This window comes from Nothobranchius furzeri, chromosome 9, assembly GCF_043380555.1.
Source record: "Nothobranchius furzeri strain GRZ-AD chromosome 9, NfurGRZ-RIMD1, whole genome shotgun sequence".
Lineage (NCBI taxonomy): Eukaryota > Metazoa > Chordata > Actinopteri > Cyprinodontiformes > Nothobranchiidae > Nothobranchius > Nothobranchius furzeri.
Genome location: NC_091749.1, coordinates 34,725,024 through 34,739,509, shown reverse-complemented (window position 1 = coordinate 34,739,509; position 14,486 = coordinate 34,725,024). Strand labels below are relative to the sequence as shown.

Genomic DNA, 14,486 nt, shown 5'->3' with positions numbered 1-14,486 from the left:
GACACTTTCGGTTAACGTTCTTATAAAAATTTAGGTGGAGATAACTTCAGATAGTGTTTTTTTTTTTTTTTGTTATCTTAGACATTTGACTTAAAGAAAGACAAAATAGGCAGAAATAGCTTATCTCTGGAAGCAAAATGTCTTTAAACACATAAGTGGACTCGGCCAGATATCACATAGTGTATAAAAGAGAAGCTAATGAAAGAAAAGGTAGTCATTTATTTGCACTTTTAACGTTTCTCTGCCTCATTGTATACAGAAAATAAATTTGAAAAATTACTAAATTGGAAATTTCAACCTTCTACCTTAGTCATTTTCAGTTTAAAGCAGACAGTTTTTGTTTTTAAAGCAGCATTTCTCGATTCTCCAAGTGCTAACCACTGATTTCTTCACTGCAAGCAGTGACACATTAGACTCATTTGATTGACGCAAGCACTCTTTTGCCCCATGACTGCATCTCTTTTCTACAACTCAGCTCGCTCGCTACTGCTCAGCACATTGTACAACCTCCTGCTGTGTCTGAAAGTGCTATACAAATAAAATGGTATAGAAATAAATTACTATTCAATAGAGAATAGCTCCTCCCGGCCCATGTCCTCTGACAATAGCAGAGTAAAAATGTAACATTGGAAATGATCGTTATCGGTTTTTACTCTTCAACTGACACAGCTTCTACATACCATGCACATCTTATACATCAAACTCTTCAACTACTTCTCCTCTCAATCAAAATGTCAAAATACGACAGATCTAAGGTTACGTTTTCTGGATCTTTTTGTCTGTTTAGCACCACTGGCCTGACTTAAATCGAAGTAGCTGTCATATTTTGCACAGTTATGCATGATAGGATATGTGTGATGTTAGTAACCTAAAAGGATTTAGAAAATATCGTTACATTGGATATTTGTAAAGGAGCCAATATCGAACATCCCAACTATTCAGTTGTCCTGCAAAAATAGGTTCATGCAGAAATATGAGCCCAAATCAACAGACAGCATAAAGAAGGTAATGAGGTTTGTCGAAATACACAAGGTTCCCATTTTCAGCTATTTTGTCATCTGTAGTTTTATGGGTGGGGGAGGCTGTGTGTGTAACTGTGAATCAGGAATTTATACTTGAAGTCTATAAAGACCTGAAAAGATTCACTAGCTGTGCAGCTAGATAATTCACATGAAAACGCCTGTTTGTGTCTAATAAACATCTAAACTGGAAAAGACAGCATTTCTTTTACTTCACTAATCTTTACACCAAGTTTTCTCTAAAGTCCACGTACTGCACAACCTGTTTGCGGGCGTGAGAGATGACTGGAGTGAGGGGAATGACTGGAGTACTAGGGGTCGAAGCTGCAGGGGTGGTGGCCCCAGGGGTCCCACCTGGTGTAGTGCCTGGAGTGGTGCCGGGAGTTGCAGGGATAACAACAACAGGAGAAGGACCAGGACTCTCAGCCCCGCCTCGAGGCTCCAGTCGTGGGGTGGATGTGATAAAGCGAGCTTCTCTGATCCGATAGGGGCTTCGGTAGGCTGAAATCGGCGATAGCTCTGAGCCCCAGCCGAGATAGCTCCCACTAGAGGGCGAAGGCGCATCTGCGCTGAAATACAGAGTGGTGCTGGATTCTCCAGGGGCTGCCGCTTTCTTCTCTGGGGAGGCCAGCAGTAAAGGGGAGCGCCGCTCTGGAGACCATCCAGGTGTCTTGATGTCCAGAGACCCCACAGAGGATGAGGCCTCGGTCAGAGATGCAGCGTTGCTGTCGATGTGACGGAGACTTCCTGTTTGCTGTAGAGAGGAGAGAGACGGGGAGCCGGAAGCAGCACTCTGAAACTGCTCGTCCCCTTTAAAGCAGAAGATCATTAATAGGTTTAAATGATGAATAAACAAAACATACATGACATTTCTGTGTTATGTGTGTTTGTTTGCATGTTGGGTTTTCCTCCAGCAGCCAACCTTTTCCATCTGAATGTGCTGCACTTGATTCTTCCTCAGCAGTCTCTTCAGGAATAACCTCATGGACCGGGATGATTTCTGGGAATCTCCTCATATCCTGGATGGTTGTGGGCGGAGCTTTTCTCACAGGTCTAGCTATAACACAGGTGTGAGCAGGTTTGGGTGCCGGTGCCGCTTCTCTCACCTGGGCACAAGAAGCAAACCTGTCAGCTGAGGTCATGACCTTAAACATCGTCCATCTTCTGTTTTTAACCGCAAAACAAAAACCAAGAAAACAATCTTCTTTGCATTTTTATATTTATTGGGGCAATACGTGTTACAGAAGAGCCTCCAGCTGCCTCACAACTCAGCTGTTAAACTGCTGACTATGACCAGAAAGGAACGTGGAACTAATTTTAGTTAGTGTTTTTTATTGGCTTTTAAGTCTATTTATGGTCTTATTCCTGTTTATTTGTCAGATGTGCTTTTACACAACAAGCTCTATGTCTCTTCGGTCGTCTGGATGAGACCTTCTCTTTTACCTAAAGTCAAATCCTTTTCTTTCTATCTGATTTTATTTTGTTTTAAATATTAGAAATGTTATCTGGTTTTTGAGGTTTATTTTAATGATTACAGTTTGAAACAAAATTTGTTTTATAACAGTTTTTTCTGATTAATCTAACTGCATTTGCCCAGTGTCTACGTTTTCTCTAGACCTTTAACAATTTTAACATTTTTCTGTCTTATGTTGCTGCCTTTTGTCTGTTTATGTTTATTTTGTAGAGGCAGCAGAGACCCACATGGCAGCAAAAAACAAGTTTTTCATAAGATGTCCCTTTAAAGGCCCAGTGTGAGAAATCCATTGAAATCATGATGAAAAAACGCGACTCTTTAGCGCCATGCAGTTCAGAGAAAGTATTGCAGCTACGGTGGCTCACTCATGAGTTTGACTAATCAGTTTCCAACCTGTGTAGCCTAACCCACACAAAGCTTAAAACAAGCTACTCGACCTCTTTAAAAAGGGAAACAGAATATTTCAGGCGAACATAATTTCCCACAACCATGGACGTAATTTTCACTTTAGAAGTGGGGGGGACAGGGTGTATCTTTAGCTCTAATGGGAAACAGGCTTCAACACAAACGGTTGTTTTCTGCTTGGTCCTAGAGCTCAACCAGTGTCAATTTAACATAGCGTAATATTGTTTTTGGATGGTAAAAAGTGCAGGGGTCAAAACGTGACTTTGGAAAAAATGGGGGGGGACATGTCCCCCCCCCCAAATAAAAAAATTACGTCCATGCCCACAACACTTGTTTCACGCGGATCACGGAGCGCACCGCTCGATGTAAACAAACTGGCTGCCGCCACCAGCTTATGGAAATGGAGCATCGAGCGATCACTGGCTGCTCACGGCTGGTTCAGGAGTGTTTGTGAGCCAGGGACACGCTGAGGACATCAAATAAACAACGTTGACTTATCTTACTTAGCTCACGGCTAGCATGATGATGAACTGACAAATTTTATGTGTCTTTTTATTTAAGTTTTTTTTTGTTCAAAATAACAAGTACAGCAACGGTGTAGCTATTTTTTTCTATTTCTTAGTTGAATTAGCAGACTCCATGCTTCCAGGACGCACTGCCGCCCTCTGCTGGTTCTTTCAGGTTACAGTCATGGTCCAAAAGGGAAACATGGAGCTCATATGTCCCTAAACAGCTACTGTATTTTAAGATGGTCGGGCCTCGCCCACAGTTTATGTATATAAAAATGTAAAATTTCAAGTTGAGAGGAATATTTAGAATTGATGTTGGTGAGAAATATTAGTGAAAAAGGACGTTTGTGAACAGGAAATGCAGGATTTGATAGTAAACAGGTAAAAATATCACACCCTGTGCCTTTAAAGCAATGAGGGTTTATAAATAAAACATGATTCACTGAAAATATGATGCAAAGCAATATTGTAAAATTTTGTAATATTAATAAAGATGTGATAGTATGAACAAAAATGTTTAACTTTTTATTCAAACATTGTCCTATTTCATAGAATATCTTTCATCTGTTTATGAAATTTTTATAATTTTATGACTTTATTTTTCTGATGTTAATCTATTTCTGTTTTTAGATCATTATGATTTCATGACTTTGTTTTATTTGATCTATGTGAGGCACTTTGTGATTCTATGTCTGTGATAAGTGCTACATAAATGGAATGTACTTACTTACTTTTTAATTCAAGAGATTTTGGCAAATAATCTGAAAACAGATTCTAACAATGGTCTTGCCTGGGTCACCTGTGGAGCAGTTGGAAGAGCTGGATGGGAGATCTGAAGAGCCCGTGGCTGAGGAGGGGCAATCTGTCAAATCACACACACACACACACACACACACACACACACACACACACACACACACACACACACACACACACACACACACACACACACACACACACACACACACACACACACACACACACACACACACACACACACACACACAAGATTTGAAACCTCCTTGCATGACTTTAAAAGATTATACCTGGCTAGAAGGAGGAGTCTCGAATTATTGAGGCTTTTAATTCAGGAGAGCAGCAAACCCGAGGGACACGGTGTACATCAGGGGAATGAACCTCTTCAGAAAGTCCCATCAGTCCAGCCAGTCCCCCCTCACCATACGCGGACCAGATCCTAGAAACATCCCCCGTCTTCAGAGCCAAGCGAATCAGCAGCCAGTGGTGATGTTTCCAGCCTTCCCATTGGATTGGAAGGTCCATTAAAGTCCCGCCTCCTGATCACAACACCCACAATAATTGGATTTTATTTTATTATCAGAAAGATGTGACTATACTTCACATACATGGACTGATGGGTCAATGATTCACAGACCAGATAATGTTGCGTGGCGATGGAAGCTGGGTGCTACTTTCTCCTCCAGTGAGAGTGTAGACCCACGCTGCATACAGGCTCCCCCGATCCCCCTGTGACGAATGCTCTGGAAGATCTCAAAAGATTTAGGATGGAGGAAACGGTAGTACAGCACCAGAGCTATCACTCCTGCAGAGAAAATGCAAAACCATGTCTCAAATCTAAAGAACAAACAGAACGTTCACTTTGTAAAATATAATAATCATAAAATTTGTACATAGATGCAATTTTTATGCAAGAATGGGCTGCATGTCTCACCGATGAGGAAGCTGCAGAACACGGCAGCTGGGATACCCACAGTGTCCCAGGACACCATAGCAAACAACCAGGAGGAGGCCAGAAGAAGCAAAGCATTCTCTAGAAACATGACCTGTAAAGGTTAGAGCAGAAACTGATGAAATCTGATCATAAACTATATATTTAAATCAAATGTGTTAACTTAAGTATTTTTTTTCACAGTCTACATCTGACCACTGCAATACTTTCCTCTAAAACAGAAGACAAAGACACCCTTTTCTCAGTTTAATGGTTAGTGTTTTGGGAGCATACCAGGTAAAACCCAGCCATGCGGTATCTGGACTGTCCGTACTTCACGTTGAGGAAGAGGAAGATGTGAACGGCTCCCAAGACCAGGTTAAAGAGTCTCCATCGACTCGTTGAGCGAATGATGTTGGTCTGCTGGGACACCATCCAAAAGGTAGCACCCAGCCAGTGCACACCTGAAACACACACACACACACACACACACACACACACACACACACACACACACACACACACACACACACACACACACACACACACACACACACACACACTGTAGGGGAGCAACATAAAAAGCATAAAGCTTTGAGGTTTTTGCATCTAGGCTTACCAATAACTCCCAGGACCCACTGTTGGAAGATGCGAGTGAAGAGCATGAGCACAGCAAATCTTGATCCCAACATACTGACCTGCAGACATCAGTCACACATACATATAAACACACACACACACACACACACACTCTATAACCTCTGTAAGTCTGAGGGTGTGTGCTGTTGGAAAGTTGTTTGTTTCTGTCTCACCCTCCACAGCAGTCGGCAGAGGATGGCAGCAGGTGTCATCTGTAAATGTCCAGGTCTGATGAGTGAACAGGCTCGGGCATAGAGGACCAACGCCCAGGCCAGAGACAACAAACACACTGCAAAACACACCGAGGCTAAAGAGAAGAAATATTAGTGTTTTGATCCACTGACGCACAACTTTAAAAGGCTTTGTTTGTTTATTTTGTGTATTAAAAGATCATCTTGTATGGTGGTAAAATTGAGAAAATGCTATAGTAGCAATCACAAGTATTTTCACTTAGTACACAGCTGTCTGGTTGCTTAAAAAAGTAACAGATTAGACATTAACTTCTGATATAAACCATTATGTCCGTGTTTGTGATTGCTTTTCCATGTTGTGGTGTAATAGCATGCTTTGTTTATTTCCAGACTAACATCTGACACTTTCCTGGGTTCTGATGACATCGGTCATGGTTTACAATAACACCAAAACATCAATACGGTAACGTTATTATTTTTAAAAAGAACAAAAGAAGGAGAAATGGTAGTTGTTTGAAGCTATGTTTCTGACATTTAGGAGATGTTAGACACCTGCTTTTTTATTTTTATTTTATTTTATTTTTTACTAATACCTGATATAGTCCAACTTTCAATATATGATATAAACCAATACTAATATATGCAGAGTCCCCTTCATAAACAAAACAAGATTATTTTAGCTAACTAAAATCACATCTCCTATCATCCATACTTAAAGGTTCAGTGTGTATGAATAGTTACTTCCTGTAGTCAGATTTGATTACTGCAGTACTTTCTCTTTCTTTTCGCCAGTTAGAGATGGGAAAATAAGGTTTATATATGTTTCAACCAACAAACATGAAATACCATGTTTTCACAAGTATAAACTACTTTTAAAAAAACAATATTGTGGAGAAGAAAATGAGGCTAAATTAAAATCACATACTTAAAAAATTTTATATATACAAACAGTATTTATTTAAATCAGAACATGTTCACTCTACAATGAATATAGAAGGAATCATTTCAATTGGAGAATCATAACAAATACAAACATATATGAAATTGTAAAAGCAACCATGTGCAAAAAAAGGATGAAAAAAACCTCAATTAAATGAGAAGTTTGTATTTTTCTAATTTGTATTGTGAGGAGCCAAATGAGTGACTAAGTATGTTAAACATCATCTGTGCATAATATGACAGCTACTTAAATTTAAATTAGGCCAGTTGTGCCTAACAAGCAAAAATCCCAAAAAACAAACCATGGATCTGTTATATTTTGACAATCTGAGTGAAGAGAAAAACATCTGAAAAGTTTGATGTACAGGTCCTTCTCAAAAAATTAGCATATTGTGATAAAGTTAATTATTTTCTGTAATGTACTGATAAACATTAGACTTTCATATATATTAGATTCATTACGCACAACTGAAGTAGTTCAATCATTTTATTGTTTCTAATATTGATGATTTTGGCATACAGCTCATGAAAACCCAAAATTCCTATCTCAAATAATTAGCATATTTCATCTGACCAATAAAAGAAAAGTGTTTTAATACAAAAAAGTCAACCTTCAAATAATTATGTTCAGGTATGCACTCAATACTTGGTCGGGAATCCTTTAGCAGAAATGGCTGCTTCAATGCGGCGTGGCATGGAGGCAATCAGCCTGTGGCATTGCTGAGATGTTATGGAGGCCCAGGATGCTTCGATAGCGGCCTTAAGCTCATCCAGAGTGTTGGGTCTTGCGTCTCTCAACTTTCTCTTCACAATATCCCACAGATTCTTTATGGGGTTCAGGTCAGGAGAGTTGGCAGGTCAACTGAGCACAGTAATACCATGGTCAGTAAACCATTTACCAGTGGTTTTGCCACTGTGAACAGGTGCCAGGTCGTGCTGAAAAATGAAATCTTCATCTCCATAAAGCTTTTCAGCAGATGGAAGCATGAATTGCTCCAAAACCTCCTGATAGCTAGCTGCATTGACCCTGCCCTTGATAAAACACAGTGGGCCAACACCAGCAGCTGGCATGGCGCCCCAGACCATCACTGACTGTGGGTACTTGACACTGGACTTCAGGCATTTTGGCATTTCCCTCTGCAGTCTTCCTCCAGACTCTGGCACCTTGATTTCCGAATGACATGCAAAATTTGCTTTCATCCGAAAAAAGTACTTGGGACCACTGAGAAACGGTCCAGTGCTGCTTCTCTGTAGCCCAGGTCAGGCGCTTCAGCCGCTGTTTCTGGTTCAAAAGTGGCTTGACCTGGGGAATGCAGCACCTGTAGCCCATTTCCTGCACACGCCTGTACACGGTGGCTCTGGATGTTTCTACTCCAGGCTCAGTCCACTGCTTCCCAAGGTCTGGAATCGGTCCTTCTCCACAATCTTCCTCAGGGTCCGGTCACCTCTTCTCATTGTGCAGCGTTTTCTGCCACACTTTTTCCTTCCCACAGACTTCCCACTGAGGTGCCTTGATACAGCACTCTGAGAACAGCCTATTCGTTCAGAAGTTTCTTTCTGTGTCTTACCCTCTTGCTTGAGGGTGTCAGTGATGGCCTTCTGGACAGCAGTCAGGTCGGCAGTCTTACCCATGATTGCGGTTTTGAGTAATGAACCAGGCTGGGAGTTTTTAAAAGCCTCAGGAATCTTTTGCAGGTGTTTAGAGTTAATTAGTTGATTCAGATGATTAGATTAATAGCTCGTTTAGGGAACCTTTTCATGATATGCAAATTTTTTGAGATAGGAATTTTGGGCTTTCATGAGCTGTATGCCAAAATCATCAATATTAGAAACAATAAAAGGATTGAACTACTTCAGTTGTGTGTAATGAATCTAATATATATGAAAGTCTAATGTTTATCAGTACATTACAGAAAATAATGAACTTTATCACAATATGCTAATTTTTTGAGAAGGACCTGTATAATAAGTGCATAGAATGTAAAATTTGTGTCATTTAAAAAGTAAAAACTGACACAGATAATTTCCAATATTACATTTTAATGCCAAAATCATCCAATAATATCAGACATGTCTAATATTTCATGATAATATTGTCACAATGTAACCCTGAGCAGATGACGTGCACTGTGCTGATGTTCATCTTCACGGGGGAAAAGATAATTTCACGTTGCTTATGATGAACCCTGATCTGATTTATTGAATTTAATCCTCAATGTTTAATCATTCATATCCAGGCCAAATGGTTTCTAATGCTTAAAAATATTTATATACCTTTTAAAACCAGCATGCATTGCACACATCATTATCTGGACTTTTCTGCTTTGCTCACCTGGAGACTTAACTCCGATATCAGTACAGATGAGGACGTAGGTGTGGAGAAGAGTCTCGGGGAGGGTGACCACCAAGGCCTCAAACAGCCGTAAAGCAGAAACATCAGCCTGCTGCATGATTTCACCGTACACGTCCTCATCTGGCAAACGCATACACTCCCACAGCCTGTGGGCACCAAGCATGATGAGGAGTGAGTCCTGGTTCTGCACTCCATTGATAAATACACAAGTGTAGACCCTGAACATACCTTTTGAAGATGCCTAGGTGCAGAATGTGTGTCCATCTGAGAGACTTCCTGGAGATTCGTCCATCTGACAGGTACCACAGATAACTGAGCCACTGTGGAAACCAGCCTGAGAAACACAGTAGGATAAAATCAGCTGGTTTTCTTCAGCTATATTTTGATCTGTCTGTCATTCTTCACCTGGTAGCAGGAACAGAGCCGTGAAGCCAGCAAGGTAGGCATAGCAGTAGTTGTGACCCACCCACAGATAGTATACAAAGCAGTAGATCACTGTTAAATCACAAAGAGAAAACAGTCATATTTACAGGAAAGATGCTTTTAAGCAATGCACCATGAATCAAAACATTACAAAATAAATGGCCTGTATTTGATATAGCGCCTTCTGGAGTCTTGGAACCCCCAAGGCGCTTTACAAAACAACCACTCATCCACACACACATTCATGCCCTGGTGGTGATGAGCTACATTGTAGCCACAGCTGCCCTGGGGCACATTGACAGAGGTGAGTCTGCTGTACACAGGCGCCACCGGTCCCTTCGACATCCACCTGCAGTCAACAACAGCAACAGACTGAGCGGGGTACTTCCGATTACGAAAGCTCATCACCACTAGGATGTGAATGTGTGTGTGTGAATAGGTGAATGACTGTTTTAAAGCGCATTGTAAGGTTCTAAGATTCTAGAGGGAGCTATATCAAATACAGGCCATTTACCATACACTGTTAGCATTGTTAGCTCAACGTTAGCCTCTAGCCTGCTTCACCTGATATTACAGTAAAACAAAAAGATGCCATAGCGAACAAGAAATAACTTCTGGGTCACTCCTGTTTCCGGTTTAGATCCTTTCCAAAGCCCTGCTGCGTTTTGCCGGCTGGTGTCAAATTACAAATGCAGGTGCAGCAGCACTTGCTCACACAGATTCTCATTGGTCCCCAGAAGCTGGGACGTAATTTTGGGGGGGGACGGGTGGGACATGTCCCCCCCACTTTTTCAAAAGGCAGTTTTGGTCCCCTGCACTTTTTTCCGTCCAAAAATAATGTTACGCTCCATTAAATGGATTTGGTTGAGCACTAGGACCGAAACGGAAACCGGTTTACTATTAGACCCGCCCAAAAGCTAATCTATTGGCTCTGCTGATACTTGCTAACGTATTATTGGCTGTTGCTGCTGTCACTCAACTTGTAAACAGTCAGAACGTGCTCACGTTGTTTTGCTGGTTTGGAGCCGCTAGGGAACACCGGTACTGAGTCACATTGTCAACTAGACGCTGTGTAATATCAGAGCTCAGCACTGCTACAATTACATAACATTTGAATAAGTGTTCATTTGTGAGTCTTTGGTAGTTAGGCACAGCCAGGAGGCAGCATGTCAAGAAAACGAAAAGTGGATATAAGAGACTTCTTTCAAAGTCAAAACGTAAGTTGGAACATGTGACACCCCTGCATTAAGCTCAGACTCACCTCCTCCTTCACAAACATACTCAAAACTAACTTTTACAAACTCATCTCCTCCACATAACTGACTCCTCAGACACAATTTATTCGTATTATTATAATTATTATTATTTTTTATTATTACTATTATCATCATAATTATTATTACTAGTAGTAGTAGTAGTAGAAGTGTAACTTCAAAACTTTTATCATTTAACTTTATTGTAAACTTATCTATTGCAATGTATATGTTCACATTAAAAAGCTCTGAAAAATGAACAGTATCATCATCGTCAACAGATTTTTTTCAAGCTTAATGTCAAAGATGTACACTTTTCATTAGATTTATCTTATTTTTTCCATTTATTTTTTGTGTGTTGAAATGCAACAACTGTTTAAACACTTTTAAGGGAAAAAACATATTTAATATGTTTTTATACACTCAAATGTTAGGGTGATGATCATGTGTAAAACATTAGTTCAGCATGTCCTCTAACACAGCAAATGACCAAACGGCCAGATCTCAGGAGGGACCGTTTATGTATAAATAATTTTTATACTTTTGACTAGGCCTGGGAATGTAACAAATTTTGCTGGACGATATTTTGTCCAATAAATTGTTGATGATAAACGATATTGTCAACATTATCTAGACCAAAATAACCACTAATATAATGTTAATATATCATAATAATGCAAGTACACCCTTTAAAATGAAACAAAGAAACCTTCATTTAACATTGAAATGTCCAGAACCAGAACTTCTAAATGAATAAAAATAACAACAAAAATTAAATAAAAAAGGAATCTCACTCCCTGTTAGAAAATGTTGCACCAAAAACAATAAAAAAAGACCCAAAACAATAAATACAATAGCCTGTCCATTGTCAACAGCCAAAACTGCACTTCAATAATGATAATAAATAAAAATAATAATAGAGTTGTACATTTTTTAACTTTGATATATATATATATATATATATATATATATATATATATATATATATATATATATATATAGAGGATGGAAAAATTATTGAGATGGGCACATGACGTGTCAAGGGGTCTTTACATAACACCCCCCACCCCAAATCCGCACAAGCCTGCTGTGTCCCCCCCACTTCTGAAATCAAAATTTCGTCCCTGCCCAGAAGAACGAAAAAATGAATGCAAATGAAAGTCAAAGTGCTACAAGAGCTATTTTCTAATCCGCTTTGCCTTACCTCCTGGATCGCACATATGTTGTACTGCAGTTTGAATGAAATGTATTGTGGGTGTTTGGGCATCTGGTCAGGATGCCTCCTGGACGCCTCCCTGGGGAGGTGTTTCGGGCATGTCTTACCGGTAGGGGGCCCCCGGGTCGACCCAGGACACGTTGGAGAGGTTACATCTCCAATCTGGTCCGGGAACGCCTTGGGGTCCTGCCGGAGGAGCTGGTGGAGGTGGCCGGGGAGAGGACGGTCTGGAGCTCCTTAGTTGGAATGCTGCCCCCGTGATCCGGACCCGGATAAGCGGAAGACAACGACGACGACTTATTGTGGGTGTTTCGATCACGCCATTCACAAACTTTGAGATTTATCAGAATGTAAAAGTTCGTAATTAGCATGATGTCAAACCAGACACTGGTGCTTCGCATATGTGACGTCACCATCCCCTCTCCCCTAGCATAGCTGCTACTTACCAAATGGCCATATTTATAGTGGTTCTTTCCCCCTGAAGGAAGGACTGGCATGATTTGCTGAACTTACAGCCATTTCCCTCTGTTTTCTCCGTGTCTGGTTTGATGACGTCACTTTCGTGAATCATATTCGTAGTCCTGGATTTATTTTCACACAAAACCTAAAATAACATTTTCCCCGTTCGAAAGTAAGCACATTATTGGTATCAAAATGCTTCTTTAAAATGCACGGACATCATATGTGAAATCCATGGCTCAAAACAAGCGGAATCAGAGAATAGCATTTTTAGCCCCTTTGACTTGCATTAATTTTTTCGTTTTTCCGGGGACCCATGGTCCGGAAGTAGATAGGCGTGACTTAGCTAAGGACATTCCTTCTAACGTGATTGAGACCTATATAGTTTTGTGATAAGTTCACTGTAAAATTCACACTTATTGTTGTAACTTCAAAAAAAATATTTTTTTCATTTCACGTATAGAAAATAATAAATCTATGTTTTTAAATGTCACAATAAATTAATAAAAATAGAAATCCAGCTCTGAATGAAGTTGCATTTTTTGTTCATCTAAACTCTCCACCAATTTACATATGCACAAAAAAGTTAATTAAGTTTCTTATCTCTATTTGCATCAGGCTGTGAGTTTTCTGTGATAATAGACGCAATTTATGCCTGAATTTATATCTGCAGAGATTAAGGTCCACCCTGTTTTGACTGACCTCTGTTCATTTCATTATCGACACCAGCTGCTGCATCCCTCCATCCTTCTGCAGCTCTGTCTCCCCTTCACCCCTCCATGTAATCCGAACCCTTAGCTGCCGAACAGGCGGGCTATCCGGCTAAACTAGGCCCCATCCCGGAGGTGAACGCCCATCCCCTCATCCAGTCAGACACCCCCCCTCAAAAAAGAGCGCTCAAATATGACAATATGGCTTCTGTGAGACATTTAGGAGTTTAAAATATAAAATATCCTAACATGAGTCAGCAGGTTTTCAGGTTTAAAAATAGTCTGCACGCTCTGAGCGGTTCTATTATTCATGACAACACAACGAAAAAACGCTCTGTAACCGAAACAAGTGCACAAGTTTGCGTTGTTTTGATGCTCTCACGCGCATAAATCCACACACGAGCACGCGCAAATGCACATAACAATTAATTAGAACCTGGACTAGACTGGACATAAGCAGGTCACATCATCACAATAGACCCACTTAATAAGCTCCTATATATGTGTGTGTTTGCGGGTGTGTGTTTATGCGTGTGGTAGGACTCACGCGCCGTCCTTTCCGCAACTAGGAGGAATGCGGTAAAAGCAAAGACGCAAACTTGGCAGCAGGGCGTGCAGCCGCCTCCGTCACTCTGCGTGGCCGAGTAGTCTCTCATGGTGGCACGAAGACCCGAAGAGTTTCAGGGATGACAGTCTGCAGACTTCTCTGGTACTGGTCCGGGTCGGTCCAGCTGTACCAGCCCGTTCTCGCAGCTCTGCATCCCACAAATAAGACGTCCCCGCCCGGCCCGGTCTGTCCCGTTAAAGCGGTACCGCACTGCCGATGCCGACAGCAGCATCCAAGGGCGCTTCCAAAAGTCTTGAACTGGGGGGGCACTGACACTTCTGGAGTCGCACGCCAAAACCAGCAGAAATGAGGGGTTTCAGGAGTTTTAAATTTAGATAAAAGTTGACTTGGTTTTAAACCTTTGATGCATAATGGTCACTACAGTGGACAGGTACTCAAAATTGTTACTTATTTTTTGCTATTACAAGCACAGCAGTTGAAGACTTTATTGCATTTGAGCCCCTCCATTTCGACTTCAGTAAGTCAAGCCATGTTCAGAATGCATGCTGTCCGCTGAGTTTGACATGTAATATATTATTTGTAAAATATTAAATGTTACAAAAAATACTTTTTGAAATTTGTTTCATTCACACTTAAAGATG

The 14,486-nt window shown here is 40.7% G+C and overlaps 1 protein-coding gene across 2 annotated transcripts; it reads right to left on the bottom strand.

The window, feature by feature from the left end:
* Positions 1-1,098: 1,098 nt before the first annotated feature.
* Positions 1,099-14,066, bottom strand: LOC107381196 (XK-related protein 5). Of its 2 annotated transcripts, none has more exons than XM_015952761.3 (13): positions 13,825-14,066; positions 9,622-9,711; positions 9,445-9,550; positions 9,196-9,362; positions 5,907-6,040; positions 5,714-5,792; positions 5,389-5,558; positions 5,098-5,209; positions 4,801-4,968; positions 4,512-4,702; positions 4,198-4,269; positions 1,942-2,125; positions 1,099-1,829 (listed from the first exon to the last, which is right to left on the bottom strand). In XM_015952761.3, exons 1-13 carry the CDS (start codon positions 13,931-13,933, stop codon positions 1,243-1,245), a joined length of 2,169 nt encoding a protein of 722 aa, XP_015808247.1. In that variant the 5' UTR covers positions 13,934-14,066; the 3' UTR covers positions 1,099-1,242. The 2 variants fall into 2 exon arrangements, with proteins under 2 accessions (XP_015808247.1, XP_015808248.1); XM_015952762.3 differs by having other exon boundaries at positions 4,207-4,269.
* Positions 14,067-14,486: the final 420 nt, after the last annotated feature.

Bases quoted from the DNA above. Each gene is read 5' to 3' on its own strand.
- LOC107381196 (XM_015952761.3), bottom strand. From the start codon at position 13,933: ATGAGAGACTACTCGGCCACGCAGAGTGACGGAGGCGGCTGCACGCCC. The intron at 9,551-9,621 runs GTGAAGAATGAC...TGTGTTTCTCAG, and splicing joins GGCTCTGTTCCTGCTACCAG to GCTGGTTTCCACAGTGGCTC. The intron at 1,830-1,941 runs GTTGGCTGCTGG...TCTGCTTTAAAG, and splicing joins AGCACATTCAGATGGAAAAG to GGGACGAGCAGTTTCAGAGT.